The sequence below is a fragment of the Mus caroli genome, chromosome X, assembly GCF_900094665.2.
Source record: "Mus caroli chromosome X, CAROLI_EIJ_v1.1, whole genome shotgun sequence".
Taxonomy (NCBI): domain Eukaryota; kingdom Metazoa; phylum Chordata; class Mammalia; order Rodentia; family Muridae; genus Mus; species Mus caroli.
The window spans coordinates 69,075,890-69,094,075 of NC_034589.1; the positions used below are offsets into that span (position 1 = coordinate 69,075,890).

At 40.6% G+C, this 18,186-nt stretch overlaps 1 protein-coding gene across 3 annotated transcripts in view; it reads right to left on the minus strand.

Moving 5' to 3' along the window:
• The window catches only part of Mecp2 (methyl-CpG binding protein 2), a 59,034-nt gene extending 44,169 nt beyond the window's left edge, over positions 1-14,865 (minus strand). The window contains exons 1-4 of one of the 3 annotated variants that reach the window (XM_029473092.1): positions 14,685-14,830; positions 9,402-9,503; positions 8,819-8,942; positions 3,667-3,761 (exon numbers count right to left, since the gene is read on the minus strand). Coding sequence is in view for 2 of the 3 variants with exons in the window: in XM_029473090.1 (XP_029328950.1) it covers positions 8,819-8,844 (26 nt within the window). In the remaining variant the exon portion in view is untranslated. Of the gene's footprint in view, positions 1-3,666; positions 3,762-8,818; positions 8,943-9,401; positions 9,504-14,684 lie in introns of all 3 variants that reach the window. The other 2 variants (XM_029473090.1, XM_021153452.2) reach the window with 2 other exon arrangements.
• Positions 14,866-18,186: the final 3,321 nt, after the last annotated feature.

An 18,186-nucleotide genomic window follows, 5' to 3' on the forward strand; every position in this document is an offset into this window, starting at 1 on the left:
GAGACCCATCTTGCCTTTCTACCTCCCCAGTCCTGGATTCATGTCCCACCATGCTCAGCAGGATGTTTTTTTAAACTTTTGATCTATATGCATTTCCAAGTTTCTTACTATAATATTCCATTTTTATAATGAAAAATAAAGAGCTCTTCTTTGTGGGGTGATGTCTATAATCTCAGCAGTTGTGGAGGAAAGAGGGTCAGAAGTTCAAGGTCATCCTCAGCTATATAGGGAGTTTGAGAGAAGTCTGGGATACATGACATGCTACTTTTAAAAAAACAAAGCTCAAAAAGCTTAAAAATATCATATTTTTGTTTGTTTTATATTAATCTGGAAGAACATCTAAGGAATATTATACAAGTACTTATAAGTGACATTAACATTTTAAAACACACCTTCAGGGCTAGAGTTGGCTCTGGCTAACAACACTGGCTTCTCTTTTAGAGGACCCAGGTTCAATTCCCAGCACCCACATGGCAACTCAAAATTGTCTGTTACTTCAGCCTTAGGGGTCTGAAACCTACTTCTGGCTTCCTCAAGGAACCAAGCATGTATTCTGTGTACAGATACACAGGCAGGCAAAACACCCACATACATAAAAAAAATTTAAAAAATACAACTTTCAACTGTCCTAACTTCTTGGATTTTATCATTCCTATAGTTTTACTAGCCTAAAAAAAAATCACTATATCTATTTATCTTAGAATTTAAAAGAACAAACAAAAGCCAAACTGTCACAACTTGCAGACGTTTGTCTAATTTTTTTGCCAAGAATAATTCCAAAAACAGCTAAAAATATTAGAGCAAATTAGTTCTTAATATGCTCTAATACCTTCTGCTGTTTACAAAAACACAAAACCTAGAAACACATGGAACCATATATTTTAAAAATAAATTGCCAAATGTGTGCAGGAAAAATGAGAATACAACGCATCAAAGCAATGCTAATACATACCTCAAGCAATGTATTTTTCCCTTAGTAGTTTGGTATACTTAATCTGTTCATTTATAAGGTACAAACTAATGAAGATATAGGATTATCAGGAACTGGACAGAGATGAACAACTGTCAATTATTAGGCAAGTAAACATAAGTATATATTAGTATAAACTGTTCAAATCATTTATAAAAATACATCAGATATGGTCCCAGGTTAGAAGAGAATACCAAGGTATTATTAGAAGCCTCAAACAAGCCAAAAAGTATTTCAAGATTTTCAAAATTGACTTACATGGAGAAAATTAAGATTGCGCTGCAAAAGTATTAAATTCATGGTTTAGTAGAAATACAGAGGTTACAAAGGAGACAAGGAAGAAAGTCTAGATATAGATGCCATTTTTGTGTGTGTGTAGAAAGATTTTATAAACATAGAAATGTAACAACTTCTGGTTAACAAGACCGAAGGATACAAACATAAAGCAAATACCAATCCTTGCTTCTATCTAACCTATTCTCAGTGAAGACTCTGGTTAGATTTCTGTTACAAAGGTGTTTCCATGGCAAAAGGAAACACAAATGAAGAAGGTCTGCAAAGATCAATATAAGCATACTTTAAAAAAGAAAGGAGTTGCATACAATAGCATCCTGCACTGTAGAATATGCTATATGTACAACACAACCTTGCAGGGAATGTAATGTGTCCTGATCAACTTTAGTAGACTAGCTACCTTAGGGAGGCAGGGAAATTACCATGAGTTGGAGTTTAGCTGGGACTGTTTCTGGGTTCTATAGAAGAAGGGTTCTACATGAATACGCATGCAGATTGCTAACACTTATGTTTGAGTCAAAAAGTACTTAAGTAGCTACCACATGTGGATAGGGTACAAGGGCTAAAAAGGCTGTGGGAAAACAACCACAGAATGACCTAGGGAGAACAGAAGAGCAAAAAGCTCAGAGGATCTGGGAGAAGGTTCTAGTTTCAGTCCCCTAGGCCAGGATGGGAGAATTAGAGGACTGCTGTTAACATTGGCTCATCAGGATAGACCTAGTCCATGACAAGAAAGAAACAAGTTTGCTCATACACTTCCTTTACTATCAAAGTCTTGTTCAAAAAAAATAATAAAGCCAACTATGGTTAACACACACTTTTTTTTTTTGGTTTTTTGGTTTTTGGAGACAGGGTTTCTCCGAGTAGCCCTGGCTATCTTCAAACTCAGAAATCCGCCTGCCTCTGCCTCCCGGAGTGCTGGAATTAAAGGCGTGTGCCACCATGCCTGGATTGTAACACACACACTTCTAATCTAAGCACTTGTGAAGTAGAGGAAGAATGACTATGGCTAGTAATTTAAGACTAGCCTCAGCTACATAGTGATCTTTTAAGGCTAGCCTGTGCTATATGATACTGTCTCAAAAAACAAAAAACAAAAAAACCAAATAACTGGGCATAGTGGTTCCCACCAGTAATCCCAGCACTTGGAAACCAGAAGGAGAAAGACTGCTGCAAATTCTAGGCCAGCCACTGCTACACAGCATAACTCTGTCTCAAAAACAAAAATATACACACATTTTAAAAAAAACTGATGGAAACCAGTAAGGGTTTAAGGTTGCAGGTATGACTTAGTGGTAAAGTATTTTCATAGAATAAAAAAAATATCAGAAGTATCATTTAATACCAAAGATAGCTTTTGCTCCTGTACAAGCTCTGGACTACCTCATAGGCTGGCACTATTGAGTGTTACTATGGTAATAGAGAATAATGTAATAGAGAATATGTTGGAAGGAGAAGCCCTGCCCTACTTAAGTGTCTACCAATCTCCTGGGACAAAAGTATGGAGGGGAAGGAGGTTCTGTAAGGAGATCTATAATGGGAACCCTGGAGCTCCAATAGGTAGAATGGGAAGGTTACAGAAGTTGTCCTTAGAGTAAATCCAGAATAAATTCATTGTGGAAATAGTACAGGATAAATGGACAAAGCACTGCTTGGTGACTCTGAGGATAAGAGTAGGATCTTAAGAGTATGCTGTATCTTGGCTCCTGTGACTGGTATACAGCTGCCTGAACATCATACTACATGCCCCAAAACATAAGAGCTCCCATCTTCAGGCCCCAGCTGACTATGCACACCTGCCTATGTCTGTGTACTGAGCCAGACACATATTCTTTCCTGCCTCAGCTACCAGGCATTCTTGTCTATCTTTAAGACTCATCATCTTTTTCTACTGATGCTTTCTCCTGGACTCAGCTAAAGTTTCCTTACTGTGCAGATGCTGACTGCCATTTAAGAAAAAGACAACTAAACTGTTCTCTGCCTCCATCCCATAAATCTAACTTTTTTTTTTGAGACAGGTTTTCTCTGTGTAGCCCTGCCTGTCCTGGAACTCACTCTGTAGACCAGGCTGGCCTCAAACTCAGAAATCCGCCTGCCTCTGCCTCCCAAGTGCTGGGATTAAAGGCGTGTGCCACCACCACCCAGCTAAATCTAACATTTTATGTGCTCTCTCAGTGGCAGACACTCTTCACAATCATAATTGTCTACCCCTTGGAAAATCATAGCCCATTTGCCCATCTGTACCTACATTAGGCCAGGGTAAGGACAGTCCCAGTAGTTAGCACAGTTACCCCACATAACAGATGCTCGATCAGTAGAGATCACATGAATAAAGTACTGCTATATACATTACAACATTCATAAATAAATGAAACAACAGCAACTTGGTCTCAAATACTTACAGGATATTCTTTGTGCAAATTAAAACAGGATGTAGGCAGAAGGTCCAGCATCTGAGGGATACTCTCCAGCCAAGAATCCAAAGGAGCTACCACAACTTAGAATGGTCCAAAGTAAAAAAAAAACCATTTGATTTTCTTCAAGATTCATAAATAGGAACTAGCTGAAATTCCCCTCATCAAGTAAAATGTCTTGCCTGAAATGCCCTGCTTACACGAGATCATATTTTATGAAATGGAAGCCTCCAAAGTTTGGTTTCTAGTGCTAACTGCTAAAAACAACTTCCTCCTAGCCCAACTACACTCTAATCTCTAAAAATAGTACTGTAGTCATAAATTCGTGTATTTATCTATTCATAGTTTTCCCCCTAAAAGTCTACAACTAAATGGCTACCCCTTTGTTCAGAAATACTTTGAAAATTTAAAATGTATATATCCTTTGATCTAGCAAGTCCCACTTCTAGAATTCTATCTTACAGATAAACTTGCCTCTGAGCTAAATACAGGAAAAAATGTATAGTATAGTGCTTTGAATAGGTTTGGGCCCTATAGATTTATTTGTTTCAATGCTTGGCCTTATGGAGTGGCTCTATTAGGAGGCAGGGTTTTATTGAAGTAGGTGTGGCCTTGCTGGAAGAAGTAACGTCACTGTGTAAGCAGGCTTTGAGAGCTCCTATACTCAAGCTCTGCCCAATGTGGGATGAGTCTCTTCCTGGTTGCCTTCTGATCAATATGTAGAACTCTTCTTGGCTCCTTCTCCAGCACCATGTCTACCTGTAGGCTGCCATGCTTCCTGCCATGATTATAACAAACTAAACCTCTGAAACTGTAAGCCAGCTCCAATTAAATGTTTTCCTGTGTAAGAGCTGTCATGGTCATGGTGACCATGCAATAAGCCCTATTTAACAGCAATAAAACCCTAACTAACACATAGAGCATCAACATTTTGAGGTAGATAAGGTTTTTCTATGTAGCTCTGAATGGTCTGGAACTCTCTATGTAGAGCAGGCTGGCCTCAAATCTGCAATGATCCTATTGCTTCTGCCTCCCAAGTATTGGAATTAAAGGTATGTGCCACCATACCATGGTAGGATAAATGACATTTTGACAATTAGAAACACAAACATCCATTAATAGAAAATCAATTAAATGTATTATAGCATACCCTATAAATAGACTATTTTATTTCATCAGTTAAAAAGAATGATATGGTTTTGTATAAACTAATTCCAGATAATCTCCAAGATACATTAACTAGAAGGCAAGCTTTGCAACTATGTGCCATATTTTATGGTTCAGGTAAAAGATATACTCCCACATACTTTTTGTACATGTGTAAACATACAAAATACATAAAATGCACATGCATAAACATTCAGAGTAAGGCACTAGACGGTATTGACAGCCAGTAGGAGAGTGGTTTAGCAAAGGATAGGGATGAAGCAAAAAGCGAGAATTAGTCTTCAGTGAGCATAGAACTGCAGCATTATAAAAGAAAAGAGATCTGGATGTGGATGGCAATAATAATAATTTGAAAACTGAATGACAAGTTTACCAAAGTCAAACTCAAGCATACTCCAGAAATCATCCCACCTCAAAATTAAATATAAAAACCAGTATTTGGGAAAACACAGGGCAATCTTAAGAGGAAATAGGTAATAGAATACATATGACATGAAACTAGAGAAGGGGTGGTGGTGGTTCTGTAGTGAGGACCAGAAGGATAAGGCAGGAGAACAGGAAAAGGAATGGGGAAGAATGAGCAACAGAACAGAGTATATATGAAAATACCATAATAAAACCATCATTTTTGTAAGCTAACTTAAAAAACTACCTAAGGGCTGGAGAGACATAAAGAGGCATTCCACTAAGCCTAATGATCCATTAGCCTAACACACACACACATACACAAATATAATTTTAAAAACCAATTTAAAAAGGAATGTGGACAAACAGGAACTTATGATGCATTAAATATGTATACATTGAAAATACATCAATCTTTTCAGAAAGAAGATGGAAGTATCAACTAACTCTTAGAAGAAAAAGATTTTCCTGTATAAAAAATTAATTTTATGTGTTTTGTATAGAGTAAGTTTATGTACCACATGCATGTGTGATGCCTGTGGAGACCAGAAGAGGGCACTGGATCCCATGGAACAAGAACTACATACCCTTGTGAGTTCTGGAAACTAAATCCAGGCCCTTTGCAAGAGCAGCAAGTGTTCTTACGTTCTTAACCACTAAGCCATATCTCCAGCCTCTAGAAAACACTTTCTAGGAGCAAATGAAATCTTAAGTTTTTTTTAAGTGTCCATGTTACATGTGTGCTACAGTCTAAGGATAGCTTGTCGGAGTCAACAACTTCGAGGAGTTGGTTCTCTCCTTCCACTATGTGGCTTCTGGAGATCAAATTTAGGTCACTAGGCTTGATGGAAGCATCTTTAACCCACTAAGCTAATCACTGGGCTGCCTGAGATTTTATATAATGGAAGGACAAACAGGTTCAGTAGATCTACAAAGTATAGCTCCTGGCTTCTTACAGACACACTTAAAAAGAAGTATCTTGCGGGGCTGAAGAGATGGCTTAGAAGTCAAGATCACTTGTGACTCTGGTAGAGGACCTGTGTTTGGTTTCTTAACACTCATGTGAGGTAGCTTACAACTGTCCATAACTATAGCTCCAAGAGGATCTACCACTGGCCTCTGCAGGTACCTGAACTCATATGCGCCCCTCATCTTCCGTGTGAGCCCCACAGACACAGAAAGACACACACACACACACACACACACAAAGAATTAAAAATTAATAAAAAATACCCTGATGGAATAATACATAACATGAACATATAATTCACATAGGCCAGATACAAATGGCCAATAATTACTGAGATACAGCTCAGTAATAACAAAAAGAGCACTGATTTAAAAAATAGGTATCTAATTATGAAGTCCCAAGAATTTCTGAAAGGTGATACCTACCAGTACCTCCAAGTCTAGACAGCCATTCTTCAAAATGACTGGCTCATGAAGAAGTTCTAATTTAAAGTTTATAGGTTTTTTTTTTTTTTTTTTTTGATACAAGGTCTTGCTATGTAGCCCTGGCTAGCCTGAAACTTGCTATGTAAACTAAGCTGGCCTCATACTCACAAAGATCCATCTACCTATCTCTGTGTTCCAAGTGCTGGGATTAAAGTTGTACACCACCATGCTTGGCTTTTTCTTTTTCTTTTTTTATTTATTTATTTATTTTTTTTGGTTTTTCAAGACAGGGTTTCTCTGTATATAGCCTTGGCTGTCCTGGAACTCACTCTGTAGACCAGGCTGCCCTTGAACTCAAGAGATATGCCTGCCTCTGCCTCCCAAGTGCTGGGATTAAAGGCGTGCGCCACCACCGCCTGGCTCCTTTTTTTTTTTTTAAGAAGAAAAGATATACACTTTTCTAGAAAAGGCAAGTTGTATTGTTTGAACTGAAATGGTTGTTTTTCTAAAAAAAAGCACCAAGAAGCTGAAGGGGTCTGCAACCCTATAGGTGGAACAACAATATGAACTAATCAGTAGCCCCAGAGCTCGTATCTCTAGCTGCATATGTAGCAGAAGATGCCTAGTCGGCCATCATTGGGAAGAGAGGCCCCTTGGTATTGCAAACTATATATGCCCTAGTACAGGGGAATGCCAGGGCCAAGAAGCGGGAGTGGGTGGGTAGGGGAGCAGGGCGGAGGGAGGGTATAGGGAACTTTCGGGATAGCATTTGAAATGTATATAAAGACAATATCTAATAAAAATAAATAAAAGAAAAAAAAGACTTTTTCTAAAAAAAGAAATCCACCCTTTCTCTGGAGAAACATGTATAGTATCATTACTGTCTTTTTCCTAGAGTCATTCATAAACTGAGAAAAAGACTTTAAAAACCGCAAACCACGCCCAGCCTAATATCTACCCATCAGGGCTTCTATTACATTTAGTAGAATTCTTGAGACAAAGCACTAGCCATATAACTCCCACCAGCATAAATATGTGAAGCACAAAGATCAGTCAGGTCTGGATCATACCTCATCACATTAAGGAGAATGACAACTGAGGTCACAGTATTAGAAGCAGAATCAAATCCAGAACCTGGGGGCAGTGCTATGGTCTTCATTTTCTTCTATTCTCCTCCACCCAAAACTTACCCCCCCCCCCAGATAAATCAGCTATTTGTGTGTGTGTGTGTGCACCTGTACACAATGTGTAATAAATCTAGAGATACAGAAAATGCTAACTGGGGATCTCTGCTACAATCAAAACACAGCATGTGTGAACAGTCAACATTTTCTTTTGTAGAAGATAGGAAAATTCAATTGGCACATCTGTTTTATCACACAGAAATACAGGTGACAAAATATCAAATGTGGAATAATTACTAATTTAAAAAAAAGCTTGAGAGATTTGAGCCTGATAAAGGATAAGAAATTACAGAACAATTCATTCTTACAGAAACTAAAGTCCACACAATGGTATCACAGTAGTTCACACTACAGATTTGTCAGGTCTAAAAAACAACTTGGCTTTCCAGCTTTTCCAAAAGCACTTATCCTGCTCTAGAATCCCAAGAGTTGCACATCTGTCTGGATGCACTCCATCAGAGTTCAGCAAGCAAGCACCATTAACCACAGGCTCCATTGTGCTGTGACACTTTCAGAAAGGTGCTCTTCTAGGGGACCACATACCAGTTCCTATATCTGAAAATGCAGTACACCACTGCTTGCTAACATCGACCTGCAAGTCCTTTAGCCCAAACCAAATCAAAGAAAGCATCATGCTGAAGACCACTAGGTAAGAGCAGCAGCACAGGTGAAGAGCTCAGGACAAGCACTCTCCTGCTTCAAGGTGAACTGAAGCTGCAGATCACCAGTTCCAGCTCTAATCTGACACCCACCCCCCAGATCACATTGTGGCTACCAAGTAACTCTACCCAAACTGAACTGAACTTTCAGGGCTCAGGGAAGTGACTTTTTTTTATTATATGGCACAGTTTGGCCCAGTTATATTTTTTGTCTTTGGGGTACTTTCATACTGTCCAAGAATAGTATATTTTTTTTCCTTTTTTTTTTTTTTAAAAACAGATGGCCAAACCAGGACATATACTAAAAAAAAAAAAAGGAAGGTTACTTACCTGAGCCCTAACATCCCAGCTACCATGGAATCCTGTTGGAGCTGGTCTACAGAAGCAAGGTGTATTCTGGGGAGTCACATGTCACATCAAAGCAGGAACTGGTGAGTCTGTATTTTTATGGAGCCTAAAACAAAGAAAATCGTAAGTTGAAAGTCCCCATTGAGCTGCACCTTTTCCCAAGGCTTTTTGGAACATTCTGAAGATAAACAGACAACATACTATGTTACTTCCCAGCTCAGCTAGTTAGAAGCAAAGAATAAACTGCAAATTACTGCCACAAAACACAGAATGCTAAAATAAAGACAAGATTTATGGTTGTCAGAAGTGACACTATCAGAGGTCTTTACACCTCTGGGGAACACTTTGAAACTACAATGCATACCACAAGTGGTGACTTCTGGTTAAGTATTTCTTCCACCACATTATACAGGAAAAGTCAAGGATAGAATGTGTTCAAGAGTATATGCAACATCGAAACAAAACAACCAACTTTCCCACCCCCCCCAAAATAAAAACAAAAACCAACCAACCAAAAACCAAAACAAACAAATAAAAAAAAAAACCCCAAACACCCACACATCACCTCAAAAAGAACACAACCAAATCCAGAGGCAAAAGTCTCTCTTCTGCTTCCAGCAGTCAAAGCTGCAAGGAACTGCTCTAACATCACAAAGGGGTTTTCACCCTGAGATAAAAGAAAAAACACCAGGAGATCCAAAGCCATCATCCAAACTATATAAGCCCTTCTCTAACCAATTTCTGTAAGCCTCTCAATTCAGTAAATCTCAATGTCTGTAACACATTGAGTTGATGATTCTTTTAACCTTTTTGTTACTGTTTTTCTTTAAAATTTTTGAAATTTTATTTATTTTTATTTTATGTGCATGAGCATTTGTCTGAATGTATGTCTGTGCACTACTCACATGTAGTGCCTGCTGAGGCTAGAAGATGGGTCCTGGGGACTGGAATTAGACCATTGTGAGCCTCTATGAAGGTAGTGGAAGATAAACAAGTGCTCTATGAGCGCTCTCTCCCACCCCCCATTGTTGGTTTTTTTTTTTTCCTTTTTTTTTTTGGTTTTTCGAGACAGAGTTTCTCTGTGTAGCCCAGGCTGTCCTCTAACTCAGAAATCCGCCTGCTTCTGCCTCGCAAGTGCTGGGATTAAAGGCGTGTGCCACCACCGCCCGGCTTCCCATTGTTATTTTTGAGGCAGTCTTATTATGTAGTTCAGGCTGTCCTCAAAATCAGTTCTTCCTGCTTCAGCCTCTCGTTTTTTGCACACATGTTCAAATAAGGCTGTTGCCACGAAGCTAACCATCGTTTCCTAGTTAAAGCCTTAGCTGCCTAAATACCTAATTTTAGACACCTGGCTCTCCCAGCAATAACACTTTTATCTTTACACTAAAAGAAAAGCTTATACTATACAACTTAAGTCTATTATAGTCACTCATGGGGTTGAATCCAGAGGAAAGGCAACAGCAACCAAGTCCTTTGCAGCTGTATGCTATTTACCTAGACGATGGTTACAGTTATCTTTTAAGGCTCAGCAAAACCTCTTCATTTCTATAATTTCCTTAAATCATAGAATTAAGTCATGGAACAGTTGGAAATCCCAAAGTTAATTGTTTTTTGGATATCAGCCTAATAAAAATCAAACCAGTGCCTTGTTTATAAGAAGGTCACAACTTCTCAAGAGCAGTTGTACCTACCTGCAATTTTAGTCATTTATTTATTTATTTGTAAGGATGGAACTGCAATCAGTGCCTTGAGCATGTGAAGCAAACGCTCTACACTACTGACTGAGTCCTATATCTTCAGCCCTTATTTCACTAGAAGCTGAACTAAGCTTTATGCTAAGCTCTTAAAAAAGTTTGACATTTCATGGGGAAAAAAGTTAAAAATGAATTCAGTTAGGTGAAAATCCAACAAAAATATTCATACTAAAATACCCCCTGCTTTTAGGAAAAGATAAGCACACTTTTACTAAGGCTTGGCCAGTAACAAGAGTCCAGACATCCATAGTACCAGCTAGTTGAGCAGACATTCACATGCTAGCAGTGTCCAGGAAAAGGTCATACTTCCCCCTTTAACATGGGAGTAGGCTCATTTGCCTTCTCTTGAGTCTTGCCACCATTCAGACATTCCACACACTATATTTCCCATAAAAGTGATTGAAATAAAACTTTCAAAGGAAAATGTTCCTTGGAAGAGAAAGGCAGAAGAGAGCTGTAGAAAGCAGAAGAGCACACACACACCTTCTGTATAAGCAAGCCCCAGAAGTAGGGAGCCACTGGACTCCCTGAAATGATGAGCAAGTGCAGTACTCTGATTGGACAAAAGTGGAGTGATTAAAAATGGCTGTGATGGGCACTGAGGACACTGTCCTTCCCTTGGAAGAACAATAGTGTTTTCTACCCAACTAAAAAGATTGTTTCTGTCAGCCACATGGCTTGCTGCACAGATGTTACCAGAGCAGGTGATTAAAATGAGGTATTCTGCCACACTTCCTGGAATTCTCAAGTCTAGGCTGTGCTTAAAACACTGGCTACTAGAAATGTCATTGTCCATCAGTCTATGCTTCCCAGAAGTAGTTCACTGGTGGTAAACTGCTCTTAGCCAATTAAAACATTCCCCACCGAGTGACCTGTTTTGTGGAACTCCTATCAGAGGGAGTGGGAAGCTCTTTCTGTCACTTTTAGCATCCCCTTCCTCCTAGTGGGCTGCCTTAATATGAGGGAAGGTGACTAGTCTTATTGAAACTTAATATGCCATGTTACATTGATATGCCTGGGAGGCCTGCCTTTTCTAAAGGGAAAAGGATGAGTGGATGGGGAAGGAGAAGGGAGGAGTGAGGGACTGAGAGTAGAGGAGAAAGTGGAAAATACAGTTGGGATGTAATATATGAGAATAATGAATAAAAAAAAAGATTCTCACAGACAGTTACCTTTAGAAAAGATAACAGGTTCCAGGATATATCATTTACCATGCAAACAAACTAACAAGTTTACCTCTGCCGCTCTTTATTCTAGGTTTTAAAAAAACTTCTCAGGAGTACATGGGTGGAGTTGGGGCACTGGAACAAGGGATTTATCTGATTTCTCCTTAAACTCCATAGCTTTGCCTCCCTATCCCCAATAGATTAGGCTTCATAAAAGCAGATCAGGTAGAGGGAACAACTCTATCTGGAAAATACACAGATTGCAAAAACATATCATAACCTTCCAAAATCTTTGTGGTCTATGTGTAGTCTTTCTGATCATATGTACCTCAGGAGTCAAACAGCCCAAAAAACAGAGTAGAAGGCTAAGGATGTGGGGTGACTGCCTAGCATGCCATGAGGTCCTGGGTTTGACCACCAGTATAACAATAACAACAAAAAAAAAAAAAAAAAGGAAAAAAAGAATCCTTAGAGTACAACGGACAACATGATGCTTTCTTCTCCAGTGAAATAGGGACCTGTTACTGTAGCTTTAAAGTACTCAAGACACATTCTCATGGAAAGAAAATAGGCATATGTGATAGATCAATACTAGCAAGAAAGCCATAGTTTCTTCAAATTCTTAGGACACACTAGCTTCAGATGTCACCAGGCACTTGGAAAGTGTTCTAGAAGTTGCTTACAATGTTTAAAGAGCTATGAGTACAACAAATAGATAAACAGAGGGGCACCTGAGGAAGCAAACCTGTTGTAAGAATATAAAAACAAAGTAAAGGTTCCACCTCTGAGCTCAGGCTCAGATGTACAAATCTTGGAATTTTTTGACAAGCAAGACTTGGGTGTGTTTGTGAAAGTGAATGCACTCTGTCGGTCATGTGTATTAACTCATTTTAGATCATTTGTACTTTTAAAGTGTTTGGAGTGTTTGGACTCGTTTTTCGAGACAGGGTTTCTCTGTGTAGCCCTTGGCTGCCCTCGAACTCAGAAATCCGCCTGCCTCTGCCTCCGGAGTGCTGGGATTAAAGGCGTGTGCCACCAACGCCCGGCGTGTTTGGACTCTTTAAGGTTCTGACATATCCAGAAAAGAAAATAAAAGCAAGTGTTTCCTAGGCTTTCTGAGTATGACTTGAATTTGAAGTTAAAAACAAACGAAAAACCAAAAGTCTGTAAATATATTTTTTCCAAATCCTTGGTGGAAATTCCCCAAGAACCTAACAATCCAAATTTTATCTTTTTATAGAGATTCGACATATTTCAAAGAACCTAAGATATCAGTTTAATCATGTTATTAATGGAAATTGCTGAGATTCACATAATTCCAACCACAAACCCCAAATTCTCCTATATAGTAATAATTACCTATTAGTGAAATTTTACTACCCAGGCCCAAATTGGTTTCATTTATGTAGTATAACAAAATATCTAGAACTTGTGAGAGTCCTACAACATCTCAGTCACTTAGAACTATAAATTAGTCCATCCTGTTTCATGATCGTCATCAACCACCCTGTATTTGAGCCTACTGCCTCACTCTAATGATTCCAAACACTGGAGTCAACATGCAAATGACTCAACAGAGCCCATTTGTGTTCCTGGAAAATTAACCAAGAGTACATATCTGCCTGACTATGAGTCAGGAATATCAAATTTGTGGTGGAGCCCATTTTTGTTTTGATCAACCTATACCCGAACATACAAGGAACCAGCACAACGTATCCAGAAACAAGCTTTGCCCTGCCGGGGTCCATACTGAACAATGTCATACCGGGGTCTCTCTTGTGAGAGCGAATCTTTTTTAGACTCCATGATGACTTTAAACCTTTAGTGCAAAACCTCAGAAACATTGCCACTGCCACATAAAAGTCACCTGTGTTTTATTTTAAGTGATTCAGCCATAACCAAACTAAAAAGAGAATGAACTTTCAAAGATAATTGACAGGAGTCACAGCGATGCGATGAACTCGCCCCATTTGGTACTGGCGATCCTGAGCGCTCCAGGACGAAGAGAGCCCGTTACATACAACGTCCCATTCCACTTATGTAACTGGATGATCGCTGGCGAAGGGAGGGGAGGGAGGGTGGGAAGACGCTCATATTCCGAAGCCACAGCACAGCATCCCCAAAGAACCATAGCACCCTGCGGGCATGGTCTCACGGAAGAGCTTCGAGTGCTGAGGAACGCACAGTCCCTTGCCCACGGTTCCTGATGAGAACTACAACCATCTCTTTATGATGAGTTGTGGGACCTAGGAACATAATGTCTAGTCCTTTTTGTGGGTGGACAATAACCCTCAACTTGTTCCTGCCAAGTGGGGAATGGAGCTGATGGACCGACTCGCTTGCAGTGGGGGCAAAAAGTCATGGAATGGGAGAGGAGGGGGAGGGAGCAAAACCCAGAGATGGGGGTAAGAGCTCAGGAGCCCTTGTGGCGCACTCTCCCAACGGGAGATGGACTGCGCACGCGCGCCAGTCTGTGTGTGTGAGGGGGGAGCAAGTAACGGGAGTGGGGGCGCGCGAGGGAGAAGGGGACAGCGCGATCCAGGGAGAGGCCGGGACCGCGGGCGCGCGACACTGCCGAGGCCCAAAGCCCCAAGAAGGGCAGGAGCGCGCGCAGCCCCAACTGGCGAAGCCCAGACGACAAGGGCGCTTGCACAGCTGGGGCCTAGGATGCGCACAGATGGGGCGGGCAGCGGGAGGGCGTCATTCGAAGGTGGCTCCAGGGAGATCGCGCTGAGAACCGTCGCTCGCGATTGCGGGAGACGAGTGGAGAAAGCCACCACCGGCGGCAGAGGGAGGGGGAGGGTAGAGAGGAGGGACGCCATCCGCCAGCCGTGTCGCCCGACCCCGCGGGCCCCTCCCGCGCCACGTCCCGCCCCTACCCGCCCCCCAGCAAGGGTCCCCGCCCGCGGCCTTGGCGGTCCCACTCACAGTCTCTCCTCCTCGCCTCCTCCTCCTCCTCCGCTCGGCGCGGCGGCGGCGGCGGCGGCGGCGGCAGCGGCGGCCATTTTCCGGACGGGTTTTACCACAGCCCTCTCTCCGAGAGGAGGGAGCGCGCGCGCAACCGATGCCGGGACCCCGCACGGCCGACGTCGCGCCCCGCCCTCCCGACCAGCCTGTGCGCTGCTGCACCTGCGCGCCCGCGTCCCACCCCTTGCTCTTTGTCGAGATTACCCTCCATTGGTTGTGGAGCCCAGGCTGGGGCGGAGCCTTAGCGGTGACGCCCTCAATTGGCAGGAGTTCCTGTCTGTTTAGGCAGGGAAAAGGGGCGGACCCCATTCAGCTGCGGATTGGTGGAGTTCTACTGTCACTTGGAAAAAAGAGGCGGCTAGGGCACAGAGGGGCTGGTTTTTTGGGCAGCATTTGAATGTTGAGGATTAACTGGGCCCTTGTGGACTCTGGCGCTTAAGGAAGTCTAGGCTCTTGGCGCCTATTAGAGCCGCCCTGCTGAGTAGTTCACCATTGTGATAAGCATTTGACTTCACCAGCATTTCTTTATTATCATTTTCTGTAGAAGTAGCAAAGTTGCCTGTTGAGGAGCCTGGCGTTGTTCCAAGCCAAGGGACTTGTTTTAAAGGGTCTACTGATCGTATTATTACACTAAATTAGCAGACGTCGCACTCTTAAGGCTGACAGTAAAATCAACTTATCAAACCTTGGTCTTTGCAGACGTTTATAATGGGCAGATGGTGTGTGCCAAGCCCATAAGAGATCGGTCTGTCATTGTTGAATCAGATGGTTTGATGGAAGTATGTATAAAAGGGAGTGAGGCCAGAGGGAGCATTACTGCTTTGAAGACCTGAGACCCAGCAAATCTGGATTTAAGACTATGCGGAAAGGTTTAGGTAATAAGGTGTCAGGTTTGTCAAAGCAGCCTTACCCTGATACCAGACAGCATCCAATGCTCTTTGTGCTAAACAAATGCTTAACAAGAGACTTTCTTTCTTTGTTTGTTTTTTAAACACTATGCAACAAGAGACTTTCTGATTCAAATTTGGCTCCCCTCTCCATTCATTTATTTGCTAGGCACTGTTTTAGTATTGAACAAGGACGCAAAGTAGACTCCTGGTAAGGAAGAGTCATACTAAACATACAAGTAAGTAGAACTTAAAATTTTGCACAGAGATAAAGACTTTGAAATAGATAGGGCAAGGACAAAAGGAGTGCTATTATGATACCCTCTAGCTTTTGCCCTCATGTCATCTCCCAATATGGGTAATTGGGGAAAACATTCTAGGCAAGTTTAAACACTCTAAGGAAGGACTATGCCTGCCTTACTAAGGAGGCCAGTGTGGCTGGAGAGAGACCTAGGCCACCAAAAGAACTGGGAGATTATTTTGAGATGAGAAGCCCTTGATAAATATTTGAGTCACTAGCTGTCATCATAAAACCTATGTTGCCAGTGAAGAATGAAGAACTGGCTGGTCCAGAGGTCCTGGCAGCAGTTGAAGAGAGATAGATGATGACGGCTTTAACCAGGACAGTAGCAGTTGAAATCTGATAAGTTGTGATAGTTAAGATTTATGTTCAAAATTGAGCCAAAAGTATTGGATATCAGATGGAAAGAAAGAAAAAAAATAAGGATGATGGCTGACTTTGGGACAGGATCACCTAAGTGAATATCTTTTACTATAATGGGGGAAATCTAGAGGATTCTCAACACCCATATGACCATTCTAAACCATTTGTAATTCTAGTCTCAGGGAATCCTGTGCCCTCTTCTGACCACAGTGAGCACCAGGCACACATGTGGTGCACATATACAGGCAAAACACTTATACACATAAAATACTAAGATATACATGTAAAAAACAAGTGGGTAAGAGTGGTAGTGTGTGTGTGTGTGTATGTTGGGGTGTAAGCATACAGGTATTTGCATATACAGAGAATAGGATCTGAACTTGGGTCCTCTGCAAGAGCAACAAGCCATCTCTCCAGCCACACCTTCAGGCTGAGTTTTATTCCACGAATGCAAGGATGGTTTAAAATTAGAAATCAATTATAATTTTAAGAACAGATCATGTGAGTATCCCAATACATGCAGGAAAAAGCATTTAATAAAATTCAATACCTACATATGATTTTAAAAACACCTTAAAGAACTATAATTAGAATGTCCTTAATCTGATCAAAATATCTATAAAGCTGTAGAGGAAACATGATATTTAATTGAGAACAAAGCAAGAAACAGCAAGTTCTACAGTGCAATATCATTCACAAAAATAAAGTACATCATTTTCCTACCTTGTGAAATTTTGGGAAGAAAATCTTAAGTTCCTTAAATTAGATAAAAGAGATTTAAATGACATCTTTTATACTTGCACTAAAAAAATAGAAAAAAAAAGACATATTGTACCAAAAGCATTTTAGCAGTAGAATTAAAAGGAGCCATTTAAAAAATGAGAGTGTAGCATTTAAAAATAATATTCCTTTAAAATGGGGAGATAGAGTCTGAGGATAAAACGTAATGGTAGAGCACTTGCCTACCACTCATAAAGCCCTGGATTCAATCCCCAACATAAAAAGTGGGGCAATTAAACCAGGAGAGTATACTACATGTATATATCTCAACAAACTGAAGAATTTTAGCAATATGGAAAATAGAACACACACATCCACTCTGTCCAAAAATCTGTGGGAGTGGTGGGAATTTTTTTTTTAATTCCAAAATGACAAAGAAAAATGAGAAATATGACACAGTTCAAAATACTGAAGGTACATCCCATATGATGCTACACAAGTATAAACACAATTTGACTTGAGGATACTTATGTAACATCTCCCAAAAACATTCATTCATCATACACACCAATCAAGTGTCCCAGAAGCTGTAAGTGTTGCTCAATGGTAAAGTGTTTGCCTAGCATGTACAAAGCCCTGGGATAACCCATAGCATTACATACACCTGTCATGTTGGTGCACATTTATAAGGCCAGTACACAGGAAGTAAAAGGCAAGAACATCAGAAATTCAAAGTCATCCTTAGCTACATTATGAATTCAAAGCCAGCCTAGGCTACATGAGATGCTGTCTCATAAACAAAACAAAACCCAATCCCTTTGATACAGGAAAACATTTATATTCATAAAATAAAAATAAATACACATTTAAAGGTAAAATAGAAAAAGACAATAAATTATGCTTGCATGTACATGTTCTCAAAGCTTTCCTTTTTTGCTCTTAAAACTACTCAAAAAAAGTGCCATGGCTGGCAAGATGAGACAGTGTAAAGGCTCCTGCTGCTAAGCCTGATGACCTAAGTCCAAGTCCCAGTATCTAAAACTGACTCCTATAAATTGTCCTGTGACCTTTATTCACATACATGCTATGGCTCATTCTCTCCTTCTCCCCAATCCAAATAGATAGATAGGCAGACAGACAGACAGACAAAATTTTGCAATGAAAGAAAAGTGCCTAAGATTAAAAGGAAATA